Source organism: Peromyscus leucopus, chromosome 13 (genome assembly GCF_004664715.2).
Source record: "Peromyscus leucopus breed LL Stock chromosome 13, UCI_PerLeu_2.1, whole genome shotgun sequence".
Taxonomy (NCBI): domain Eukaryota; kingdom Metazoa; phylum Chordata; class Mammalia; order Rodentia; family Cricetidae; genus Peromyscus; species Peromyscus leucopus.
This window is the reverse complement of record NC_051074.1, coordinates 18,460,085-18,483,912: the sequence shown is the minus strand read 5'-3', so window position 1 is coordinate 18,483,912 and position 23,828 is coordinate 18,460,085. Positions and strand designations below refer to the sequence as shown.

General features: G+C 43.6%; 1 protein-coding gene across 2 annotated transcripts in view; it reads left to right on the top strand.

The window, feature by feature from the left end:
- The first annotated feature begins 8,335 nt into the window (after positions 1-8,335).
- Efna5 (ephrin A5) overlaps positions 8,336-23,828 on the top strand; it is a 281,144-nt gene continuing 265,651 nt past the window's right edge. Inside the window, exon 1 of one of the 2 annotated variants that reach the window (XM_028874008.2) lies at positions 8,336-10,352. In XM_028874008.2, the coding sequence (XP_028729841.1) occupies positions 10,228-10,352 (125 nt within the window). In that variant the 5' untranslated portion in view covers positions 8,336-10,227. The remainder of the gene's footprint in view (positions 10,353-23,828) is intronic. The other variant, XM_028874007.2, reaches the window with a different exon arrangement.

The following is a 23,828-nucleotide window of genomic DNA, read 5'->3' as shown; positions in this document are numbered from 1 at the left end:
AGTGATGGGGAGGCTGGAGATGAAGCTAAACACAGCTTCCTTTGATTTCATTATTTCATCTTTCTTGCAGGGCGTTACTTTGGAAGAAGAATCTCCTCTGGATAAATCAACTGCTCAGGTTTGCTATTCTAACGAAATGACACGATCCAAAGAGGACCAGGAAGGCCCAAGTGTCAGTTATACTCATTTGTTGAAGCCAAAGGCTCCCTGTGAAATTTGTAACCATTTATGTTACAAATATTCAGAAAGTTGTGATTGCCAATTGTAGATATAACATCAGTAACTCAGTTATGAAAAAGACTCACGAAAGAATAACAGTTGAAATGGAGTAATATTCCAAGTTTCATTTTTAATAATTTGAGAAGCTATTTATGAAACTTTTGGTGAATAGCACAGCACCCCAAAATGTACTATCTTGAAAGAAGAACCATCCATTCAGCCTAGGATACTTTGGGTTCACAGTTCAGGAGGGGGACTCAGTCATACAGTTTTATTCTCCATTGGCTTCTTTAACTACCTCAAGCATCTGGCAGTAGCTGCCAGTCAACTAGATAGCTCTGCATCTGGGACTTGAGTAGCTGAAGTTTTCTCCAGTCCTGCCTGGCCCACGGTCAGGACAATTCTCTCTCATCTGCCAGTCCCGCAGCCGCTCAGACCCAAGGAGTAAACACACAGAGACTTATTATATTGCTTACAAACTGTATGGCCAAGGCAGGCTTCTTGCTATCTGGTTCTTCTATCTTACATTAACCCATTTCTGTAAATCTATATCTTGCCACATGGCTCGTGGCTTACCAGTATCTTACATGTTGGTTCTCATGATGGTGGCTGGTAGCGTCTCCTGACTCAGCCTTTCCCCAGAATTCTCTTCTCTGCTTGTTCCACCTATACTTCCTGCCTGGCTACTGGCCAATCAGCATTTTATTTATACAGAGCGATATCCACAGCAGACTTGGGTGGGAAGACACAGGGTCGCTGTGTTGCTTCTCTCTCGGCAACCTGAAGGCTAACTAGGCTGGTGCTTGTGTCCTTGGCAACTGGGCGGGGCTTCAGAAAGAGCACTCAAGCCTGAATACGTAGGGCGTGGCTCAGAATTGGTACACATTGCTTTTGCCACACTCTCAGTTAAAAAAAAAAGTCTTGAGATCAGCTCAAAGTCAAGAGGTGGAAAGTAGGCTGCGCCTGTTATCAAGAGGGACTGACTACAAAGGGGCACTGTGAGGGAACCATTTTGTATGGTTGCTATTGACCATAGACGATACCTCATTTTTATCCTTTCGATATACATGTGGGGAAAGGGTCCCTTACCCGCCTTCTCTTCCATCTGTTCCATTCCCCCTTTCTTTCCTCCCTGCTAAGGAAGAAACCCAGGATCCTGTCCTTGCCAGGCAAGTGTTCTACCACCTAGCTATCTACTTCTAGCCTACAAATGTAAAATATGTACACACCAGTTTTCCCCTCCCCACCCTGTCTCCTGCCTCTTTCCCTTCCATGGTACTAGGGATGAACCCAGACAGACTCTTACACATGCTTACACTCGACCACTGAGCTACATGGCCAGCTGTAAGCCTCAGAAGGGAAAACATGTTTATTCTTTTCTTTGTAATACTTTAAAAGCAGGCTCTTGCTTAGCACCACCAAGATGAGATGGCATTAATGGAACTGTTTTCTGTCCTCATCCCTCCCTGTAACTGTGAGGAGAGTCCTCATGTTGCTGTCAGTCAAGGTCTATGTGACATTCCCCATCAGAGACAAAATAATTTCTTAATAACAAGGAAAAATATCTAGTTGCTGCTCTGGTAATCTTGTAAAAAAAAGGATCCTAGGCTGGGCGGTGGTGGCTCATGCCTTTAATCCCAGCACTTGGGAGGCAGAGCCAGGCAGATCTCTGTGAGTTCAAGGCCAGCCTGGTTTACAGAGTGAGATCCAGGACAGGCACCAAAACTAAACGAAGAAACACTGTCTTGAAAAAAACCAAACCAAACCACATCGAAACAAAAAAAACAGATCCTAGAATCTGACATTGGAAAGAAGATATTCGTTTGATATATGGTCTTATTGTCTTTTTGTCCATTTTTAAAACACTGACTAAAATGGAAAATTCAGGCCTCAGAATGTATTAAACAAATACATATGTACCTGAAAGATATACTTTTCACCACCCTACTTTGTAGAAAGTAGACTATTTGGACGCAAGTACATTTCATAGAAAGGGAGCTTTTTTAAAAAATATTTTTGTATGTGTATGGAGAAAATAAAACTTTTTGATGTCTTGGCTCAAAACTGAAGAAGATCTCACTTAGCAGCCCATGTAGTACTTTAAGATGGTTTATTATTATGCTAATACTGTAGTGTAATATACCTTAAGCATTGGAAGTGTGCAGAATACTAGATAGTCCACATAAAAGATCTTGATGGATTTGAAGGGAAGGGCTAAGAAGTGCATTCTCCTAATCCACAGGAAAATAGGGTAATTCAGAATCTAGCTGAACCAATAAATCCTATTTAATTTAGCATACATCACATGCCGAGAAAAGGGAGAGTGGTGGGAATGGAGAGTGATAATCTCTGATTAGAGGACAGTCAGACTAGGAGCACGCTTTCCTTCACAGAATTGAGTTTAAAAAGACTCCATTTAGCAAAATATTTCTCATTAAAAAAAAATTTTGGTCCATAATCCTATGTATTATTATCTGCCATTCAGAGACCATAGTGGCTTCCAGACCAGGTTTACAACTGTTATCCCAAGCTGCAAGTGGAATGATTTAAAAAAATTATACCCTCACGATATCTTTTAATTTATTGGTATAAAACTCACACTGTTGACAAAGGTATTTGGAGGGCTGGAGCTAAAGATCCAAGGACAACTTTTTAAAACATTAATATTGTATTTATTGTGTGGCCAGGATATATATACGGAAAGAAATTTAGATAAATAAAACAATAATTAGTCAAGAATTGAAAAATACAAAAATCCAGTCCCCCCCCACCAAAGAAGCTTTTCATCTGAAAAAATGCACATAATTTAAGAAAAGAATATCTTAGTTTGCCATAATTCAACATTTTACTTTGCTTTGCCAGTTTTGAACCGAGGGGAAAAAAGTAAAGCCAAAGCTAAAAAGGGCTTGGAAACAGCCTTTCCCATTTTATATAATCATGCTTATTGACGAGAGGTTGTATCCCCTGCTCATCTTTAAATAGAATTCTTGCAGAAGTAGATGAAAATCTTTGGTGAAAAATTGATTGAGAATAAGTTCTCCCTACCTCTGTGCTTGCACTATTATAGATTCTCACATAAGAATTACATGTCTACATGTGTGTATGGATGGGATGGTAGCACCGGCAGGCAGTTTTTACAGAGATGCATTGGCTTTTGTGGAATCTCAAAGCAAGAAAAAGAATTTTAAAAATGCACATTGTGTGCCCTCTGGGTGATGATAGATGGAACTGGCAGGAGAAACTTATCATAATCACTAGTTTGAATGTGGAAAAAATGTGTAAATTAAGTTTATTTCTGTAATGGCTACATATATTCTTTTCATTTTTTAAAAAGGCATGTTATAGATGTCTCTGATTGTAAAATACAGACTCAGACTTATGTTATTGATATACATTTGTGGTAATATATTGTTTTAAGCAAGGATTCTAGTATATTATTTAATAATTCTCAGAAGACAGTATTGGATATTATACTTTATACTAATTGATTAGAAATGTAAAATGAAGATAATTTTCATTCATAGAATTTCACTTAAAAATCTGAAGAGGGAAATACAGAGTGAAATAATTTATATACATGCTCAAGAAGCAAGACAGACTAGGAAAGTTACTTTCAGAATAAATTCATTTATGTGTTTAGTGGCTGGTGACACAACCCTGTGGTATATATTCTAAAATCTGCATAAGAAAATGTGTCGTGGAGATTGGTTGAGACAAAACTTCTTGCTTGCTTTCAGAATTACATATGGACACACATTTTTATAATGCAAGAAACACACACAGGTGTACCTTATTATGAGATTTAGGTGTTTATCAAAATGATTGCTAACACATCTGTGTGTTTGGGGAATTTGCTACAGTGGTATTATTTAAAAGGGGTTTTGAAATGGGGAAAAATAACACATAGACCGATGATAGTTCAGAGATGGAACATTTTTAAATGACTCTTTTAGAATATCGCAGCAACTTGCAAAACTGTTTCTGTCTTTGGTTTGTTTGTTTGTTTCTAGATTGTCAAAGAGAGGATGCTGAAATCAACTACAGGAAGTCTCTGGACAGAGAGAGGAGCCAGAGAAAGAAGGTCAAGGTGATGGGATTAAAGGTAGAGATGTGTTACTCTCTAAGCAAGGTCAGAAATTGAAAATGAATGTTTCCTCTCTCTTCAGGATGTCTGAGGAGAAAAAAGGCAGCAAAGTTATTATGTCTACATGTCCTGAGAAACTTCTTACAAAGAGGGGTAAATAGTGGGACAGAGCTTCATTAGCAATTTCAGTCTGTGGGCAGGCCAGCTGATGATTGGCAGCTCAGTGGCAGGGGGCCGACTTACTGAGGCTTTAGAATAAACACTTAAAAGCTCCACAGAAACAGTGGGATTGGCTTAAATACTACGCTAGTCATCCTTTAGGATTTTTTTCTTAATTATAATTTCTTTAACCTTTGCTCTAGAGTTTATTTCCTTTATTATTTCTGTTGGATACACATTCCAATTTAACATCTTAATATCTAGTTAAATTTAATTTTGCTAAATTAAGAGTTGCTTCGTCTGTGAACTGTGGGGCCTGATTCACCAGCTTATTTAATTCATTTATTTGGACACTTGACATTATAGAACTCTATGAAGCTAATTCCGGTAAGCCAAAAAGAAAGATTTGCCCATATCTAAAAGTAAGCATTGCCCGCGTAGCCGCATCTTGGAGATGGCACTCGTAAATAATTGTGTGTGGCATGGAAAATTGTTCAAAAGCCCATTTCAGCTTAGTAGACAGGATCAAGAAACTCTGCCTCGCTGGTGAGCTGGGGTACTTCTCCTGAAAAATAAGAGTGGGACTTATTTTCCTGAAAGATTGAAGTAATTAAGGCAAAAATAAATTACCTGGATCGGTGGTTCTCAATCCTCTGTGCTCGTTAGAATTCTCCAGAGAGTTTTTATTATTTATTTTATTTTATATTTATTTATTTTTGGATACAGCGTTTCTCTGTTGAAGCCCTGCCTGTCCTGGAACTCACTCTGTAGACCAGGCTGGCCTCAAACTCACAGAGCTCTACCTACCTCTGGGATTAAAGGTGTGGGCCACCACGGGCTGGCTTCCAGAGAGCTTTAAAAATTACAGATCTAGGGCTATTCCTAAAGAGCCATGGGCTCAGGCACCATCCTTCTACAGACTGTCTCCCGTGGTGAGTCTAATTCATAGCTAAGATTAGAACACAGATTGCAGTTAAAAGCAAAAATATTAAATCAATGCATTAGAGTTGGTTCATGTTTTGAGGCAGATATGGTATTGCCTCCGTGTTGCTTGTTTTAAATCCACCAGCATATTTGGTTGCTGGTACCTTTAAATGCAAAAATTTTCAGAATAGTCAAGCCATTACCATTACCAACCTACTTTTCAGGTCCTACACTGTCTTCATCTTGTGGAAAATAAGGCCTTCGACAATTCCCTGCATTTTTATCCCTTTACTTTTGATGGTTCTTGTCTTCTTTTGGTCAGACAAGAACTCCCTGCCTTAGCTGAAGAAAAGCCACTTATTGTGGAAAGCCCTGGTTGGTTGGTTACATGAGGTTAAGCATATTATCTGATAGGAAATGTAGATTTGAAGTGTGTTTTTTCTGGCAGAGGTCATCGCATTATCTGGTAACACATGTATAGTTAATATATGCTTCTCTTCAAATTGTATCTACTCAAGCATTTAAGGGTCATATTGCTTAATAAGTCCAATGTCAACACTTGGCCCTGGAGGAGACATTTAATGGATAATTATTTCTCATAGACCTCTGAGTTTTGTTTTGAACCATTTCAAATTCCAGTATCTTATTCCAACCACATGAATCATTTTAAGGAAGACCACAACATACTATCTTTTTTCCTATTAAAATGGGACCATTTCTATTTTAAATAAACTAGAGATGTTTAAGGTACTAAAATATGCTTGTTCTTCTGATATGCCCACTTTTTCCATTTGTATGTATTTCCAAGGGGCAAACAAGTGGGTATTCTTTCCTTCTTTTCTTTCTTTCTTTTTTTTGCCGACACTTTTCACTGTAATGTCCCAGGAAGCTAGCTGGCTAGCTCCATGATACCTGATCACTCTTTAAGACAGCTCTTCCTGAGGCTCAGCATTTTCCTCCAGACAGGAGTGGTGAATTCTCTTCTTCCTAAAGACACACTTATCCTTTACAAGGGGCCAGAATATTTCCTGCAAACCTGCCTTTGTCATATGAATGCCTATTACCGCCATAGGCTGGGGGAAGAAATCTATCCTTCCAGAGCAGGGGAATAAAAAAAAACAAAACAAAACCAAAAAAACAACAAAAGCACCCTCAACTTGAGCATCAGCAAGATTATATACAGGCCAGAGGGAGAGTGCCATTTTAAATTAAAAACATTGACTTTAAAAATAAAATCTTATCCTATGGTTTAAGTCTCCTTTCTTGATGCTGGTATGTGGTGAAATAAGCCGAGGAGGGCTTGAGCGAGTATTCTGAGTTTCAACTCCTTTATAAATTGAGGGTGATTTGTCTCTCAGGTGGTTGGTCCTGCAGTCTAATAATACGGTTGTAATTTACATCTGCTCACTCAACATTAACGTTCCTTTAGGATAATTAGGGAAAATCTCCATCATGTCCAGTAACTCCCAGCCTGTGGGAACTGGTTCTCTCCTCCGAAGTCCTCACTCATCCCGACCTTAGGTTTCTGCCATCAAGCTCTATCTGGGCCCAGGCTGCTGGCAATGCCCCTGCTGGGTGCGGACTGCAGGCCTACCACTGGAGGGCGTCTGGACGCTTCCAAATTTCTTCGAAGCTCCAGGAAACCCAGGGCTCGAGGGTTTGGAAGGTGCAGGACAGATATGATATTTGATTTTATTTGTCTGATATGCAAAAGGGAAAAGACGCAGTGTTGAGAGAGAAAGAAAAAGAAAAGAAAAGAAAATTGCCTTTCCCCACCCTTGGGTTCGGCCTTCTTATTAGGCTGTATACACCAGAGAACAAAATAAAAATCCTGGGCTGCAGATCCCGCAGCTCCGGGTGTGGGGCTCGCTGCCAGGGCGCAGGACCACAGGGGACCCGTCCCGAGGCGCCCGAGCCGCCTCGCTTCCAGGAGGTCCGGCTTGGCTGGCCTCAAAAGGCCGGGGCGAGGCAACCTCCGACCAGACCAGGAATTCGTGGCCTTTTTCAGTAATAAAGGCGTTTCCTTCCCTCCTATTTCCCTCCCTTTCTTCTAGTAAGGAGTTTTAGTTCAAGATATTTATGTGGGGTGTGCGTGTGCGTAGCAAATCAGCCCCAGGATCTGCATGGAAAAGGTGTAAAGTACTGATGGGCTCCAGCGCTGCATTATCTCCTTCCAGGTGAAGGTTCGCCCTGAATTGTAATCACTTTAAACCAGGATTTTTTACCCCCCTCGTCCTTTCAAAACGCGCATTCAGAGCATCACTTTAAAGAAAAGTCCCATTTCCTGCCCCCAAGCCTTTAAATCTCGGGTAGGAAGAGGGCGTTGAAAGGCACAAGAGAGAGATGCTCAGATTTCCAGATGACCCAGCGCCGGGCAATGTGCGGCGGCGTGAAGAACCGAGCTGAGGTTTATCCGAACCCCGATTCACTTAAATCTGCTCCAGCCTGTCCATGCAGACTTCACGTCACCTGAGCTGTCCCAGAGGCAGTTTTCGGCTCTCCTTTTGGAGCGGGGAGCCAGTTTCTTTTCCATCGGAAGACCACCCCACTCCCAAGTAAAAAAGATGCCAAATCACTCTGGAGTCCAGACGCACTTCAGCAACCAAAGGGTTACACGTGCTGCTGGGCTGGGCCAAGGAGAGGGTGCCTCGGCACTCTCAGTAATTCAATTAGTCAGGTTTCAGGAAGGTGGGGCGGGGGTAGGGGTGGAGGCGTGGGGAGGGAGGAGATTAGGAAAACGCCTCTTTCTCGTGGAGCAAACCAATCCGGTTAGAGAAAAGAGAGAGGAAAAAAAAATACCCGAGCTGTAAGCAAACAGCAGGCTTCTCCCTGACTGGTTACTCCAATCACCACCCCCCCCCCAACCTTCGCAAGTAAACTGCTTGGAAGGAGGGGGGTGAGGGGGGAGAGACGAGAGAGAGAGAGAAAAAAAAAAGGAGCCCACATGACCTGGGCCGCGGAGGCAGCAGCGCTGGCGGCGCCACCCCCCTGCTCGGTCCGGAGCTCACACCCGCGCTCGCACCGCCTGCCAACCCAGCGCCCCGCGCAACACGCCCGGGCGGAGCCCCCACCCCCGCCCACGTCCACGTTCACGCGCGCGGCCTCGCGTTGTGCTGAGGCTGCTGCCGCTTGGGCCGCCGCGGCAGTCGGCTTTACACGCAGGTCATTAACGAGGGGGCGTGCCCGAGGAGATTTTTTTTTTTTTCCCATAAAGCATTTTTTCTTTCCTTTTTTTTTTTTTTTCCCTCCTCTTTTGCAAAACTGACTTTTACCCCTTTCTACTTCTCGCCAGTCTTCCAACCTCTCCAGGCTGCTCGCGCTGCTGCACTCAAGTTTATTTTCCCGCCTGGGCAGAGGCTGTCGGATTCAGTTGGTGGCTTTCACCTCTCGTTACTGCTGTGCCGGAGGAGGGAAAGAGGAGGCAGCTTCGGATCGGGAAGGTTTTCTGATGTAGTCACCGGGGAGGTGCCAGCAGCTCGTGCCGCGCTCCGTCTCCCTTTTTCCCGGTTTCAAACTGATTGATGAATCTCTACAAGTTGCTGGGTTTGGAGCCGGACCCGTCGGAGTCACAGGGACACTTTTGAGAGCTCACCCGGGGCTCCTGGCACGCGGTGTAGGGGGCTCAGCCTCGCTCCCGGAAGGCGATCGGAGACTGACATCAGCCCATCCCGGACTTGGAGGGCTCCGTCTGAAAGTGATTGTTTCCCCTCCCGCTTTCCAGCATTAGCAGTTGGGTTGGTGTCGCCCTGCAGGTCTGGGCATCCCAGCCCCGCCTGGCTGGCTGGTTCACAACCTCTGCTCTTCATTCACTGCTGCACCCACACCCGGCCAAGAAAAGCAAGCAGGAGAAATCCCCGACTCAGCCAGCGCCCGGGGGTGCCATCTCTCTTTGCCTCTGCGGTCGGACTCCTCTGGGGACCTGCTGGAAGACGTGGAGAGCCAAACTTTTCTTTGAGGTTTTTCGAGGCAAGACCGCTCCTCCTCTCCTCGCCTGAGCAGCTGCGGCTTTAGGCTGTTCCAGGACGCCGACGGAGCTGGGCTTGCGGATCCGGATCCCCACCCTTCTCTGCGCACCTCCGGGTACCGCAGTACCTAGGACTCCTGCGTGGCTCGCGGGGGTCGCCGGGCCAAGACAGAGAGGGAGGCTCCGGACAGCTTCCAGCCTCCTGGGGCCACGAGCGTGAAGACCCCCCCACCTCTCACCCCCCCACGCGCCCCGATCCACACAGCGCCCTCCTCCCGCAGTTTCTCTCCGGCCGCCAAAGTAACTTGGAGCAAAGCGGGGCGCACAGCGAGGGCCCAGGGCAGCCGAGGAACCCTGCGCAGACCGCGGCGCCGACGCTGAGCCGGGCCCGGCGGGCCGGTGTATGTCTCCCCGCGGCCGCGGCGCTCAACTCCCGGTGACTGTGCAGCGTGCGCCGCCGCCTGCCCCGACCCGCGCTGCCGCCGCCCGGCCCCGCACGCACCTCCCTCTCCCGGGGTGACCGGCCTGCAGCCGCCGCCCGAGACACAGCTCTGCACCCCTTCCCCCGCCCTCGCCGCCGCCACCACCGCACACACGCACGCGTCTCTCCGTCTTGTGATTCTTCTCCCCTCCCGAGCCCTTCAGTGGGGGTGCGAGTTTGTGTCCCCCCCCCGCCCCAACCCACTGCCTTCTTTTCTTCTCGCTCTCCTCCTCCTCCTCCTCCCGCGCTCGCCGCGCTCCTCTCGCTCCTTCGTTTTATTTATTCATATTTATTTGGCGTCCGGTCTCTTCTTTCTGCCCCTCTCCCTCCCTCCCTCTGGATCCCCGCTCTCTCCCCGGAGTGGCGCGTCGGGGGCTCCGCCGCTGGCCAGGCGTGATGTTGCACGTGGAGATGTTGACGCTGCTGTTTCTGGTGCTCTGGATGTGTGTGTTCAGCCAGGACCCGGGCTCCAAAGTCGTCGCCGACCGCTACGCTGTCTACTGGAACAGCAGCAACCCCAGGTAAGGTGGCCGGGGTGGGGGCGCCGAGAGCTCGGGCTCCGCGGGCCTGGGCCCGGGAGCAGGGAGCAGCGGCGGCCCGGGAGCGGCGCGCACCAGCCGCAGGCAGCGCGCGCCCTCGGAGCCTGCGTCGCTAGACGCTGCTGGCTGCCGGGCGCCGGCGGGAAGCGCTCGCTCCGCGCCGCTCTTTGTTAAGCTGCGGCGGCAGGACCGGCTGGCTGCTGCTGCTCGGAATCCCCAGGGCTGCGCCGAGCCGCTGCCTCCGAGAGGGTGCGGGGAAGGCTCGGAAATGGGCGGGAGCCGGGGACCAGGGACTTCGCTTGCCAGCCCGGGGAGACTGGCTCGCACCTCCGGATCCCGGCTCAGGGCTTGGGTCTGGGCAAAGCTCTGGGTGCGTACCGCCGTGAGTTCGCTCCTGGAGCCTGGGGGCGCAAGACTGGGGCCGAGAACCTGCTAAACATCAAAGTCTTTATTTATTTATTTTTTTTGAATTCAAACATAATTCCTTCTTTTTCCCCTGTGCGCGCAGAGAGCGCACGGGTTAGGGGAAGCGGTGTGTGTGTGTGTGTGTGTGTGTGTGTGTGTGTGTGTGTGTGTGTGTGTATGTATGTGTATGAGAAGCGGAAGCTTTAGGTTTTAATGTTCTTTTTAACTGCCAGAACACTGTGCGGTGACCCCCCCCCCCCACCAGGCGGCTTAGGCCCAGCGCGCTTGGCCGTGGAAAGGATTCTCCTAGCTCGGGCACCCTCCTTTCCCCCAGTGGGCTTAAGGTGCCAGAAAGTTTGATCGAATGCCGGGTTACGTCACGAGTGCAGAGCGAGCTGCTGGAGTTGGCGAGCTGGAAGGTGGGGAGCCTTCGCCCCGGGGCCTGGCGCTGCGCAGCTGGAGGGACGCGCGCGGTTACCTGGAACCGTGTGCCCGCGACCCCGAAGCCCGCGGGCTACGCGGGGAGGCTGGAGGCGGGTTCCGGGGACTGCCCTGGCGCACGTGCTGGGCCCCAGCCAGCCGCAGCCACCCTGAGTTTCTGGACCCTGGAGAGGGGAAGGAGGGTGGTCCCCAGCACAAGCAGGACCCTTTCGGATCCGGAGCATTCCCAGAGGTTACTTTCTCCCGGATCTGGACCCGGCAGCCGGGCCCGCTGGGCCCACATCGCTCTGCTTCCAGCTGTGGGCTGGTACTGTGGTGTTGTCCTGGGAGGGAAGCAGTATCGTTTGTACCTAGGATGATAGGTTTTTCTCTGAGCCGAAGTGGAAGTTGCGAGAAAAAGAGGCGGGAGGCCGAGAACGGAGCCTGTGGTTGTGGCGCATCTTCTGCTCTGGGCTAGGGGGCCGGCGGGCGCCTCCAGTTCGGTTTCCCACCAGCCCTTTCTAGCGGCTCCAGCTTTCCCTCGGTCTGAATTCGCGAGGATTCCCTGCTTGACTGGGGTCAGCTGGGATGAAGAGCAGATGTCTCCAGGAACGCTCTAAGGGTTGCCCAGCCTAGGGAGAAATCGCCCCGCCCTGTTACTCCGGCCCAGTCACACCCAGGTAGCCCAAAGTCCTAAGTGCCGGCCTAGCTAGCACAAGTGGAGACATCCCTGAAAGTTTGCGTTTTTAATAAAAGGGGTGTTACGAGGGTGGGAATTAGAACGGGAAACCATTTCCTCCCCGACATGCCACTAACCACTATTAGGAAAAGAGAAAAGAGACGACACTCCGCCAGAGAATATGCCTTTTATTAAAGCTGACAAGACAAACGGAGCCCGCTTTCCATGCTGGTGGTGTTGTTAAAAGCCACCAGCGATGGTGTGTTAAAAGCAAGTCTAATTACGTCGCCTGGCGTAGTCTTCTTTGGACCTTGTTGGGCAACCTGTATGGAACATCAGCTAATATTCTTAAACTTAAGTGCTTTATCCACTAGAGTCCGTTATTTTAATTTGAGTCATTTTGGTCTTGTCACGGAAAAATTCCGTGGGGTCCAATTGGCCTGGTATTCATTCATTAGAAAGGTGGGTGCACCAGGTTGCCCTGGGCTTTAGCAGAAAACGGCCTGACCGACCCCCACCCCCCTCACTTGTCAAGTTAGGCTCACTGAGTTGCAGGGTATTTTATCTCTGTTTTATGCTTTTGATACCGTTGTTTAGTTTGAGATTAGCAGATTGATTTCTGTCACAGGTCATGTTTTTTAATAGATCTGCCCTGCCTAAAGAAAAACTCTTTCTCAGGATGCCACGGTAGTTTTGAACCTGCTCGAAGTTAGAATCGGTAGACTTTTAAAATACCAAGAGTAGGTCTTAGGCCAGCATGCTAATGGGAAGGCTGTGCAAAATACCTCACTACTTGATTATTAGCAGTTTGATGACCTACCAAAGAAAGAGCCAGGGACCTTTCTCAGACCCAGCCTTTAATATTCTTAGGGGTTTGTGGGGGCATTTATGATGGTATGTTGTCACATTAAAACTTACTTTTAAAAAGTAGGTAGTTTTAGATTTATTAAGTGAAATGCACTTTTTTATGCCTTAGGAAAAGTCAGTTTGATATAACGAAAAGGGGCATTTGAAAATGAAGTAATTTCAAAGTAAAAACCGACACTGTCACAGGGGTAGAAAACATTTCATGGAATTTGCATGGGTTTATTCCGTATTACAAATTAAATGTATATTTGTTTCATATACATTATGATTTTGTAAAGTAAGTTAACCCTGACTTTTGGTCTTCTACAGATGGGTCAAGATTTTGCTAAATCAATAAAGTAATAAACAGACTTCAGCCTTTGGAAAAATAAGTAGACAATATTACTTGCAACTTAAGTTTTTTTTTTAGAAGTTTAGTGAACACATTAAACTGATAAAAATGGATAGTTTCTGTAGACAAAGTAAATATAGTTTAACTTATGCAAGTAGATTCTGCTTGAAATTGTGTTTATTCAGGTTGAAATAAAATTAAATATATCTTGGTCATAAGCATTAGGCAGTTCACTCTGTAATGTTCTTGAAGTAACTTCTGTGGCAGATAGAATTTTGTCTACCTTATGGAGTATCCTTGCTGGCTTTGCATGCATGCTTTAAGTATTTGTAAGTCTGTTTATTATAGGAAAATACAAACTCATGCCCTGTCAGAATAGGTCTCCAGTTAGAGCCCATCTCTTTGCTGGTCACTTCTGGGAAATGGATATTCAGCTTTTAAATGTTGCTAACTTTTTAGTTGCCAGTATTTACTAGGCAGTGAACCCAATTGATTTTTATGCATCAAATTGGCACAAATCTGTGAAATAGCAACTGAGAGGTAACAGTCTGAATAGAAATACTATACCACATTTACCTAACTGCATCTTTCACATTTCTCAATTTTGAAGCCTTGCTGGAGTTTTACCTAGAAGTGTGGACAATCCTCTTACTGTTATAGTGCATTCTAGCTGGACTGCAAGGGAATCATTTGCGCAATGAAAATCTGACTCAAAGAGAATGTAACTATTTGCTTTAACTTGAAGCCATAGAAAGATTTTAAGGAACTTTTAAAGATATCTTAAAACAATAAAACTTTATTTGCATTCCCCCTTGGTAGCCACGTTTATACAAATAGACATGACTTGGTATTAACAACACGTCCATTAACCTGAAGATTACTGTAAACAGTTCGAAGCTTGCAACAAATACTCTCTTAAACGCTGTGTGTTCAGTGAAAGTTGCTCTTCAGTTTCTAGATTCCCTAAAGTGATGCTGGAGTCATTAAATATATCTTCTGATTTGTACTGTAGGTAAGGGAATTAAAAAAAAGAAAAGACGGTTGCAAATATAAGGAATGCAGGTCTCCTCAGTCTGTGATTTGCTTCTGCTGAGGTTTGAATGTTATCAGTTTAAGAGTTTATTCTCTTCTGTTAATCATGGAGATTTCACTAAGCGCAGCCAAGTTGGGTTGGTTTTTTGTTTTTTGTTTTTTCATCCCTTCATTTCTTTAGGAACTACGAGCACCTCACACATGAATAGTAGCTCCCTCGCATCATCTGGTTGTGTTCTCATCTGGAGTTCTGAAAGTGATTAGAATTGTGGGCTAGCCGTCCTGAGTGCTTCTGGATGTTAGGGACCTATGCCCATAGCTAAGTAGAGAGAAGTGCTAATATTTTTTTAAGACTATTCCCTGGAGTGTTTTTCTTTCCGAATTCAGTGGTTCATTTAAAAAACATCTGAGCCATCATCAATTTGATCATGTGCGCCAGAACACTGGCACTGTGCCTTTTTCATTGACAAATAAATGAAATCATCGAGGTTTAAATCCAGGAACTAGTTGTGAGGGGAGAGGAAAGATTTATCTTGGTTTCCAGTGGGTTCTACGACTGAATTTGTAAAGGATTCCTTTATTTCTGAAGTTTCAGATTTTTAAAGTAATGTCTTTATATGTTCAAAACACATTTAAAAAAAAATAAATGGCATCATATGAGATCTAACTCTATGTTTCAGTGCCATATAATGTATCATTTCATTAGCTCTATTGGGCTAATTTTATCATTTTGATATTTATATCAGAGTTATGTACTCTACATTAGGTGGATATCGCATGTCCTTATGTGTGTCCATGTATAGGAGATCTGCAGTCTACACTACCCTCCCTCCCCGCCTCTCTCCTTCAAATATAAATGTTTGTAGAAGTCCTCTTCTAGAGTTTGGCCCATCTTTCCTGGAGTTTTACAGAGCAAAATTAGCTACTGAGTTTATTATTTCACAGCCATTATGATATTTTATCCTCATAGTAAACTAGCAGAAAACTCATACTGGCTGTTGTTAAGATGATTGACACACCAGTGCTCTGTGAGGTAGCTGCATAGGCTCGTTCAGCATTTCCAATACAAACCCAATATCAATAAAATGTGAGTGATCAAAGATATCAGAGTTAGTCTTTAGGAATTCACTTCTTCGGATGTGTGACTTGAGTGGTATTAACCGGGTTTATTTTGTGGCTGATACACATTAGCTTTGGGGCTTTCCTGTGACAACAGGGACATGGTTAGGTGGAACACTTAACTATTTGGGCAAATTAACTTCCTGGATTTTCTGCTGTTTAATCTTGCAAAATACCTTCTGAACAGGCATTTCATTGCAGTCTCCCCACTGGCCTGCTTTCCTGTTGGATAGGGAGAGATAAAGATGGCACCTCCTTCTCTCCTGTTGCTATGAAAGGAGCTAGCTACCAGCTTCATGCTGGGCCAAGAGAGTGAATGAATACAATTAGTCCTTCAGGAGTCCTGGGCTTTGCTAGCTTGGGAAAAGAAGATGCCAAGATAATTTGCAGAGAGAGGGGTAGGGGGAGGTTGGAGGGAGAGAGAGCCACAAGACCTAAGAATATGTTAAAAAGACAATTTTATGTATATAGTATGGTACAGTGTTTAGTTTATTTTTCAACATAAATTATTTGCTTAATTTTTGAAAAGGACTCCATTCCTTTTCTGATTGTTTTGAATAACCTCCTGGGCTATAAGGATTTTAAAAGGTAGGATCTGTTCAGTAACACACCACTCTGTGTTGAGTCAGTCCATATTATTGATTTTTCTCTTCAGAAGTAGTATATAAACTATTAAAATAACAACATAACTACAATGTCCATGTTGAAAAGGAAGCCCGTGTTCCTGTAAGCACAGGGCGGAAGGCAGTCCTACCCCTTGCCCAGGACAACTCACTCGGATCAGTCTTCTGAACAGAGGGGAAAAAAATTGTCTTTTGATCAGTTGTGACAAATAACACCTTCATATTCAGGCATAAAAACTTCAAAGAGGAGTATGAGGAATGAGTTATTAATACTCACTTTTAATAATTTGTCTTACCATAGTGGTCTTGGCCAAACGTCAATAAATTACTGTCTCTTTGAAGGGGCTGATTTATATTTTTCCATTTATATGTTAGTCTGCTTTTCAACCCATGTCCTGAGATGTTTTGTAGAAAAGTTTCTGGTGATTAATGTGAACCTCCAGTGTTTCTGAATAGGAGATTACTCAATACTAGGAAGTCTGCTTTTTTTCCCCCCTCTTAAATTTTGTTTGCATTTTATGTTTTCAAAATGTAGCCAGTCATGGACAAGTCGGCACAATGACACAGAACCACGTGGTTTAAAATGAACATTAATAATGTAAACTTTCTATCCTAAAATTATCACACAGACTTCTTGGAGAGGAGAAATCCATGCATTTTGGCCTTCTTGATAGTCTGTAGCTCTTACTGCATTCTCTAAGGGATTATTGCGGAGCTTCTAAAAATCTGTGTACCATTTGCTCTTAGAAAATCTGCATGGATACAAACTCTTGATTTTTGAGCTTTCTGGGTCTAGTTTTCAAACAGTGAACCATATGTTTCCATAAAACATTACTTTAAAATATTGAAAACTCCTACTGAAGTTACCTAGCTGCTGAGCGACCGCAGCGCGCTAGCAATGGTTCACTCAGCTTTCATTCAGGTGGATTCTATCATTTTCAATAAGGAAAAATAACCCTTTGTCATCTTTAGAAACATCCTTCATACAACTGACAGTTGACAGGTTGAAGAAAATGTTACTGTCAGGTCTTATTTTCCACTCAAGTGAGGAATAAAAATAGGTTTAGATGATTTTTTTTTAAAAGTCTACTTAAAAGTTATTTCAAGATGTAGGGAAATATTTTTAATTTTTATATGGAAGTCATAAAATTAATCTGCACTTACTTCAGGGAAGGTCAGCGAAGTGCTTTCCAAGGAGAGATTCTTCTGAACAGTTTATTTCCTATGCTTTAACTGTAAGAAGTCAAATGCAGTTGAATTGATTGTGTATTACAGGGTATTTTTATATGGGATTCTTAAGAGATAGGAGTTGATACGATGACTGTTGTGATTTAGCCAGTGGCCTGATTTTCACCACTGATGATCGTGATTTAGTGTGAAACAGAAGTGAGAACGTACCCATTTGTGATGCCTCTGTATCGTTTGCGCACATGCGTGTGGGCATTGGACAGTCGTGTGCAGTTTGCTGCACACAAAGATTGGACCATTTCGAGAAATGGCTTCATTACTAATACTTTTTAAGATTTTGTACATTGTAACCGGTGTATCCCCAGGTGGAAGCTTACCAACACACGGAAATCAGAATAAGACAAATGCCAGATTTCTGCCTTTAGAAAGGCTGGCTTTGGCTTCCAGCATTTTCTCTCTCCTTTCCCCCCCTTTCAAAGCAGCCATCTTGTTTTAAGACCGATTTCATTTTTTCTCGTGAAAATCGTCTGCAAATGAATATGGATGGATATAGAAACGGGACTAAACCACCAAGTAAGCATTTTGGTGGGATTCTGTCTCAAAGTTCTATCTTTAATTTACAAAGTCACAAACATGCTGTGCGTCTCCCTGTAGTTAGTTGGCAAAAGGACGTTTTAAATAGTGTTCACCTACTTCGCCGAGGCGTATTATATTTTAATGTTAAAAGGCTGGGCTGTACCATGTTTCCGTATGGACTTTTCTCTTGAAGCTTACAATTCCTTGCTGATTTCAAAGTAATAGATCGACAGCCCCTGTGTCACCCCCACCCTCTAGACTGATGTCATGATGCTGACCTAGCTAAGTAGTTCTTCCTATTGTTGGACATTAGTGCCACCGCCCCCTGCCCCCAGCAGACATAGAACGGATGAGCATGGCCAGGTATCCTTATGCAGTAAGAGGCTGGGGTAAAAGTGAGGCTACCTCCCAAATTAAAGCCTTTTTATGCTCTGAGAAGCATCATGTGTAGTCAGAGCTCAGGTGCCCCTGAAATACAGTTTCTCATTTTTTTTCTCCTCCTCTTCCTAATGATGATGATGATGATGATAAACAGTCTTTTGAGGGTACTACAAAAGAATTATCTTAGAGGCAAACACACTTGCCACTGAAGCTTGTGAGATCTGATCCGCTGAATCTGTTCTGTATTTCTGGGTACATTTGGAGTAACATGTGGCCTAGTAAACTTTTACCAAAAGTTTACACTACACTTCTTGGTGCTGCATCTGTTTGATGATGTCTGGGAACATCATTATCATGTATTTCAGTAAAAGCAAGGCTTCCTGAAGATTAATTTTTAAAGTAGCCCGACTCAGTCTGTCTAATTTAAACTGGGCACGGATGAGCCCTCCGTCTGCTTCAGATTACTTCAGTACAGGAGGGTCTTGCGTGGTTACGGATTCAGGGTAGAGCTGGCAAATAAGAGGCATGCTTAAAGAACAGATAGACGTCTTAGGGCCCAAGTCAAGGTCTGAGTTGGCAGAGGCCTTTGTACCAAGATTTCCTCCGAGGTCGGTCATCTGCTCTCCTTTGACCGGCTGGTGGGGAAGATTAAAATAAGTGGGTGTTCAAAGTCAACTTTTAGTTTTAAATGAACTCACAAATACCTCTTTTTTTTCCCCAGTGTTGTTTGCCAGCTGTCAGAGTTTCCATTTTAAGTTTTATTAGTGACTTATTTATATAGGTAAAAACTATAATTAACAATTAGCTTTTGCCTCTTACTATGAAAACATGTGTGATGAAAGCGGTTTCCTATAGAAAACGTGGTCTTGTGGTTTGAATAAAATTAAGTTATGGTTTAGTGAAGTCATTAATTGTAGTACAAATTGTAACCCAGGTTTTGATGGTGGGGGAAGACATGATATTTGAGGTTTCTGAGATGTCAGAGGGCTTACCATTTTGTTGCATTTCCTGAGCTTAATATATAGGAGACTTAACCTTCTGAATGAAGTTTTTATAGTGTTTAGTTTAATGGAGACGAGTGAGAATGGGAAGAAAGGTTAAAGGAACTCTCAATATGGGGAAATCATCTTTTGTGTTTAACAATTAGGTTAAACAAAGTGGGAGCAAATGGACCCAGGCCCCCCTTCTATTGTTTCAGAGCAAGAAAATTCAGACAGATGTCGGAATGTGGAAGCCGTGACCTCTGACTCGCACAGCATGGCCACTGCCCTGGGACATCAGTGTCCTGAGCCACCATCGTAGCGGGGTACTGTTTTGAAGTGACTGACACTTAGAGATGGAGACCCTGAAGTCGATGCTGCTGTAGCTGTGTGCAGCTTTCCAGAGCTGCCCAGCTTCAGTTTAAGAGCCCCCCCCCCCCTTTATGAAGAACGTTTCTCTAGCTCAGAGCTGGGTGACTTCTGGATGTGCTCTCCCTCCGTGGAGTTGCTATCCGTCTTTGCTTCCAGATAATTTTACTCATCCAGTTGGAATAACGCAGAAGGATGAAGGAGGCTCAGATGTACCTTTCTGCTGCGGTAAAGCACTTGCCTGGTCTATTTAGCAAATACTTTTTTTTTTTTTTTTTTTAAATGACAGATGAAAGAGGTGCTTTTGTTAAAGGCCTTTTCTTTTAGTTCCAGGTCTGCAATCTTGCCAATAACCTCTGGGTTCAGACAGACCATGAATGTTTTAGATACTGTGGCATTCAGTGTTTTCTTCATATATTTGTTTACTGTTACCGCCTCAATAAACTTTTATGCCTATTTCTGTAGTTTTTTTGGCAGGAGCTCCATTTATTAGCATTTAGTGACCCAGCACTAAAGAGGGGTGCAGTTCAAATAGTGGTGCTTCTGACAGGGTTTTGTGTCAAACTAGAGAAAATAATAGGGAAATGAAAGCTGCCAAAATGTGTCTCCCAATTACTAATTAATCAGAAGAGAAAAGACCTCAGTGGCAGATCTCATGTCCACCGTGGCAGCAACTGGGAGATGCTTCATTTTAAATACTGTATAAAAGAAATTAAAGGAAGCCTTAGGAAATGTGGCACCCAGAGAGAAGATACAAGTGTTAATTTTTTTTTTAAGGCTGTGAAAAGTGAGACAAAAACCACAATTTAAACTGAATCTCTGTACTCTTCACAGCTGTTCTCAAAACATAAAGCTATTCTAAAAGTATTTCCCTTATTAATAAGCAATGCCTTTATTCTTATTAATATTTTAGTGTGAGCATTATACTATTCTTGGTTTTAGTTTTGGTGTAGCACTTATACATACTTTATTGTCGAGAGACCTGGTGCATTTTAAAACTTTTTCCCTCCTTTTATGCCAGCCATTAATATGTGGAGATTATTGTAACTGGAGAATGAACCTCCCTTCCCCCACAAATTAAAATACGTTTTTAGACGGACTCTATTTCTTTCTGGTGGCTGGGCCCATAATTAAATGCCTGTTATTAATGTATTTTTTCCATAGCATATACAACATAAAAAGGAAAAGGTCTTGTGTTGAACTAGAGCCGTCAGGGGAACTATGAAAACTAATTATACACTCAGCTATCACCATTGTTGACTATCCTCTTGGGAAGACAACAGCATGATTGTGTGTGTGTGTGTGTGTGTGTGTGTGTGTGTATTCCATATACATACACATAAGGTCAGACATACCTTTTGGTTCATTTTCGAGCTGTACGTTTTCTGAATCTAAATAAACCATTGGTAACAAAATGTACATAAGCTATCTAATTTAGCTAATTAGGTTCAAGAATGACAGTTCTTTGATGGGCAGCCCCCCCCTTTAGTGCCCTTTCTTCATAATATACATGGAATCAGTCAATTTATGCCTCTGAGTATCTCATTAATTTAAATATTATTTGGGCATTGTCTTGTAATCAATGCACACATGTTGTTAATTATCTGATTATTTCTTGAAAATTGTTATTTCCTTACCTAAATGTTTTTGTCGATATCTGGATGATCAGTTTATTCCATAGAGCTCTTTGGTGCTGTTTCACTGCCCTGGTCACTATTATATCTATTTAAGAAAGAAAATAAAACAAAAAACAGTATTATTTTTCAAACTTCAACAGCTTCGGTATGTTTGGTAACAAGCCTTTGAAGTTATTAAGTATCGGGGTGTTTCCAAACCAAGCCTGAGTTGCAGTCACATCACACTCTGCTCATGTGAAGAATGCTGCATAGACTCAGACTGTGTCTTATATAAATGTTTTACATGAACACTTCTCATTCTTTGAGCAAATTCTTTCTGTTTGAAGAGAATGTATTTCTTGTATCTCATACTAGAACCAAATGGGGGAATTCAGGAATTTTATATTGATTTGAACATATTTCAAAAAAAAAATTCACATTAATGTTATCAGTATTAGTAATAATATATTCTATTAGTAATACTATATTCATGTGTTGGATACTTGGAAGTTATGATTGATAAAATATTTATTGAGTGATACCATGTGTAAAAAACACCAAGAGGCATACCAAAGACTCAGAGAGAAGGCGGGCAATGTCTATGCCCATAAGGAATTCAAGAGTTTGGTTCAGAGTTAAGAATTTTGTGGCTGTAATGACAGTACAGAGTAGAAAGCACTAGAAGAAATCTTCACACCAATCTTTCGCTTGACAGGTACCTATAAAGTGCCTACTGTGGCCAGTTATTGTTCTGAGAGTTGGCAATGTAGAATTGAAGACAGTATGCCAGCCACCAGGAAACATTCATTCAGTGCCTTCTAGGTCCCTTTATCTCACCCCGAGGGTACACTTGGAGATCTCGGGGAATCTCGCTGAAATGTAGATTTTGATTTGGTAGACCTGGGTCTCACATTTCTGACCAGTTCCCAGGAGAGACTGTCATGCACAGTGATACTGAGTCTCCCGGCTGTGAACTAGTTTGGACTTGGGTGTTCCGTGCGTATTCCGTGGGAGAGGTAGATTCTCTCTGGCTGAGGACTTGGGGGTGGTGTTCGCCCCAAGATTTCTATGTAACCATCTCTCTGGTGTCTAGAATGGCCTCATATTTGCACAAGTGAAATTATTTGTCATTTAAAAGACCCGAAAGGCCCAGCAGTCTTCCTTTCTAGCCGTTTCCACCAAATTGCAGACATATAAAATAAAATTGTACATTGAGGTTTATGCTTCATTAAAAATGTACCGTTAACAAGGTGAAGGCTGGGGGTTTGGTCGTAAGTCCCCTCTGTAGACAAACCCTCCTGCAGCGAAAATGTTGTCTTGGTCCAAGAAGTTTGAAGAGAACCCTGCTATGAATTTTAAGGGTATTTACGTGCAAACCTTCCCCGAAGGGACAGTAAGTAGCAGTTCCAGAATGACACCTCAAAACCAGATTTTTAACACTCTCTAATTTAACTCCATGTGGTCCAATGAGCTCAAAATGTTTATTTTATATGCAGCATGGAAGATGCCTACTGACAGCTTTTCTGTTTCCACCGGCTGAGTTTCCTGTGGGTAGCTTTCAGGAGCCTCTACTTCCAGCCGAGTTTTAAAGACTTGGGGGAAAAGGTCTTCCTGCTCTAAATTTCTATGATGTCGGTGTCCTTGGAGAGAAACTGTTCCTGTAGAGTCTGTAGATAGGTTTCTGCGACCTACACTTCACAGCCAATGTATTGCTTTCTTCTGGGCCCCGAAGAGCGTGTAATGATTTTATTAACAAGCAGTAGCAGGGCTGGCTGGACTTTGGTTATTCCGCCTTCTTTTGTGTATTGTTTTGTCCTTATTCTCTTGCTGTGAACACAGTATTACCAACCTAAGTGAGCCCTAAGTCTGTGAATGCATCATTCAGTAGACTTGGTGCTGTTATGAAAAGGAAGATAAAACCTATCAGGTACTTAGGAAAACAAAGAAGACAGTGAGCATTCCATTACCTGTGCTTTTACCTATTTTATTATTATTATTGTTGTTGTTGAGACAGCCTTGCTTTGCAGCTCTGGCTGGCCTAGAATTCACTATGTAGACCAGGTTGGCCTTGAACTCACAGAGATCAGCCTGCCTCTGCCTTCTGAGTGCTGGGATGAAAGGCGTGCACCGACTGGCTTGCTCTTATTTTATAACAGTGTTTGCCAACACTTTTTTGTAGTTAATTATAAAGTAGAAGCAAATATCCTCCTTGTTAAATTCTTGATATAATGAATTTAATTAAGATTCTGGGCAGCAGTTTGTAAGAACAATGAGCATTATTAAGAATAGTAATTCAGCGTAGGGCTGTTTGTTCTTTTGTAAGTGTGTGTTTGTGCTTCCCCTGGCATACATGAGGGCGGTTCTCAATAGGAACTTTGAGGGGGAACGCTCACTGTTTCTGGAGTTTATATTTCCCCTGGATTAAGAATCTTGAGATGCTTCTGTGACTGTGTGGGAGCTGAAGTGGCTCTTACCGGGGAAGTGTGCTATGGACCCGGAAGACTTAAATGTAGGAATAGGCTCTGTTTACTGAACAGAGTGAAGCCATTGGCATATCTCTAAGGAGTGACTTCATTCAAAATAGGATCATGTACCTAAATCTCATGGTCATTGACAGGCTTAGAGTAGAAGACGCCCAATAGTTCTAAAGAGTATTTTGTGTCTGCCCCCACCCCCCACCTTCCTCATTTTTTTGTTTTCAAGACAGGGTTTCTCTGTGTAGCCCTGCGTGTCCTGGAGTTCACTCTGTAGACAGGCTGGCCTCAAACGCACAGACATCAGCTTTTCTCTGCCTCCCGAGTGCTGGGATTAAAAGTGTGTGCCACCACCACCTGGCTTTGTTCCCCCATTTAAAAAAAAAAAACAGAAAATA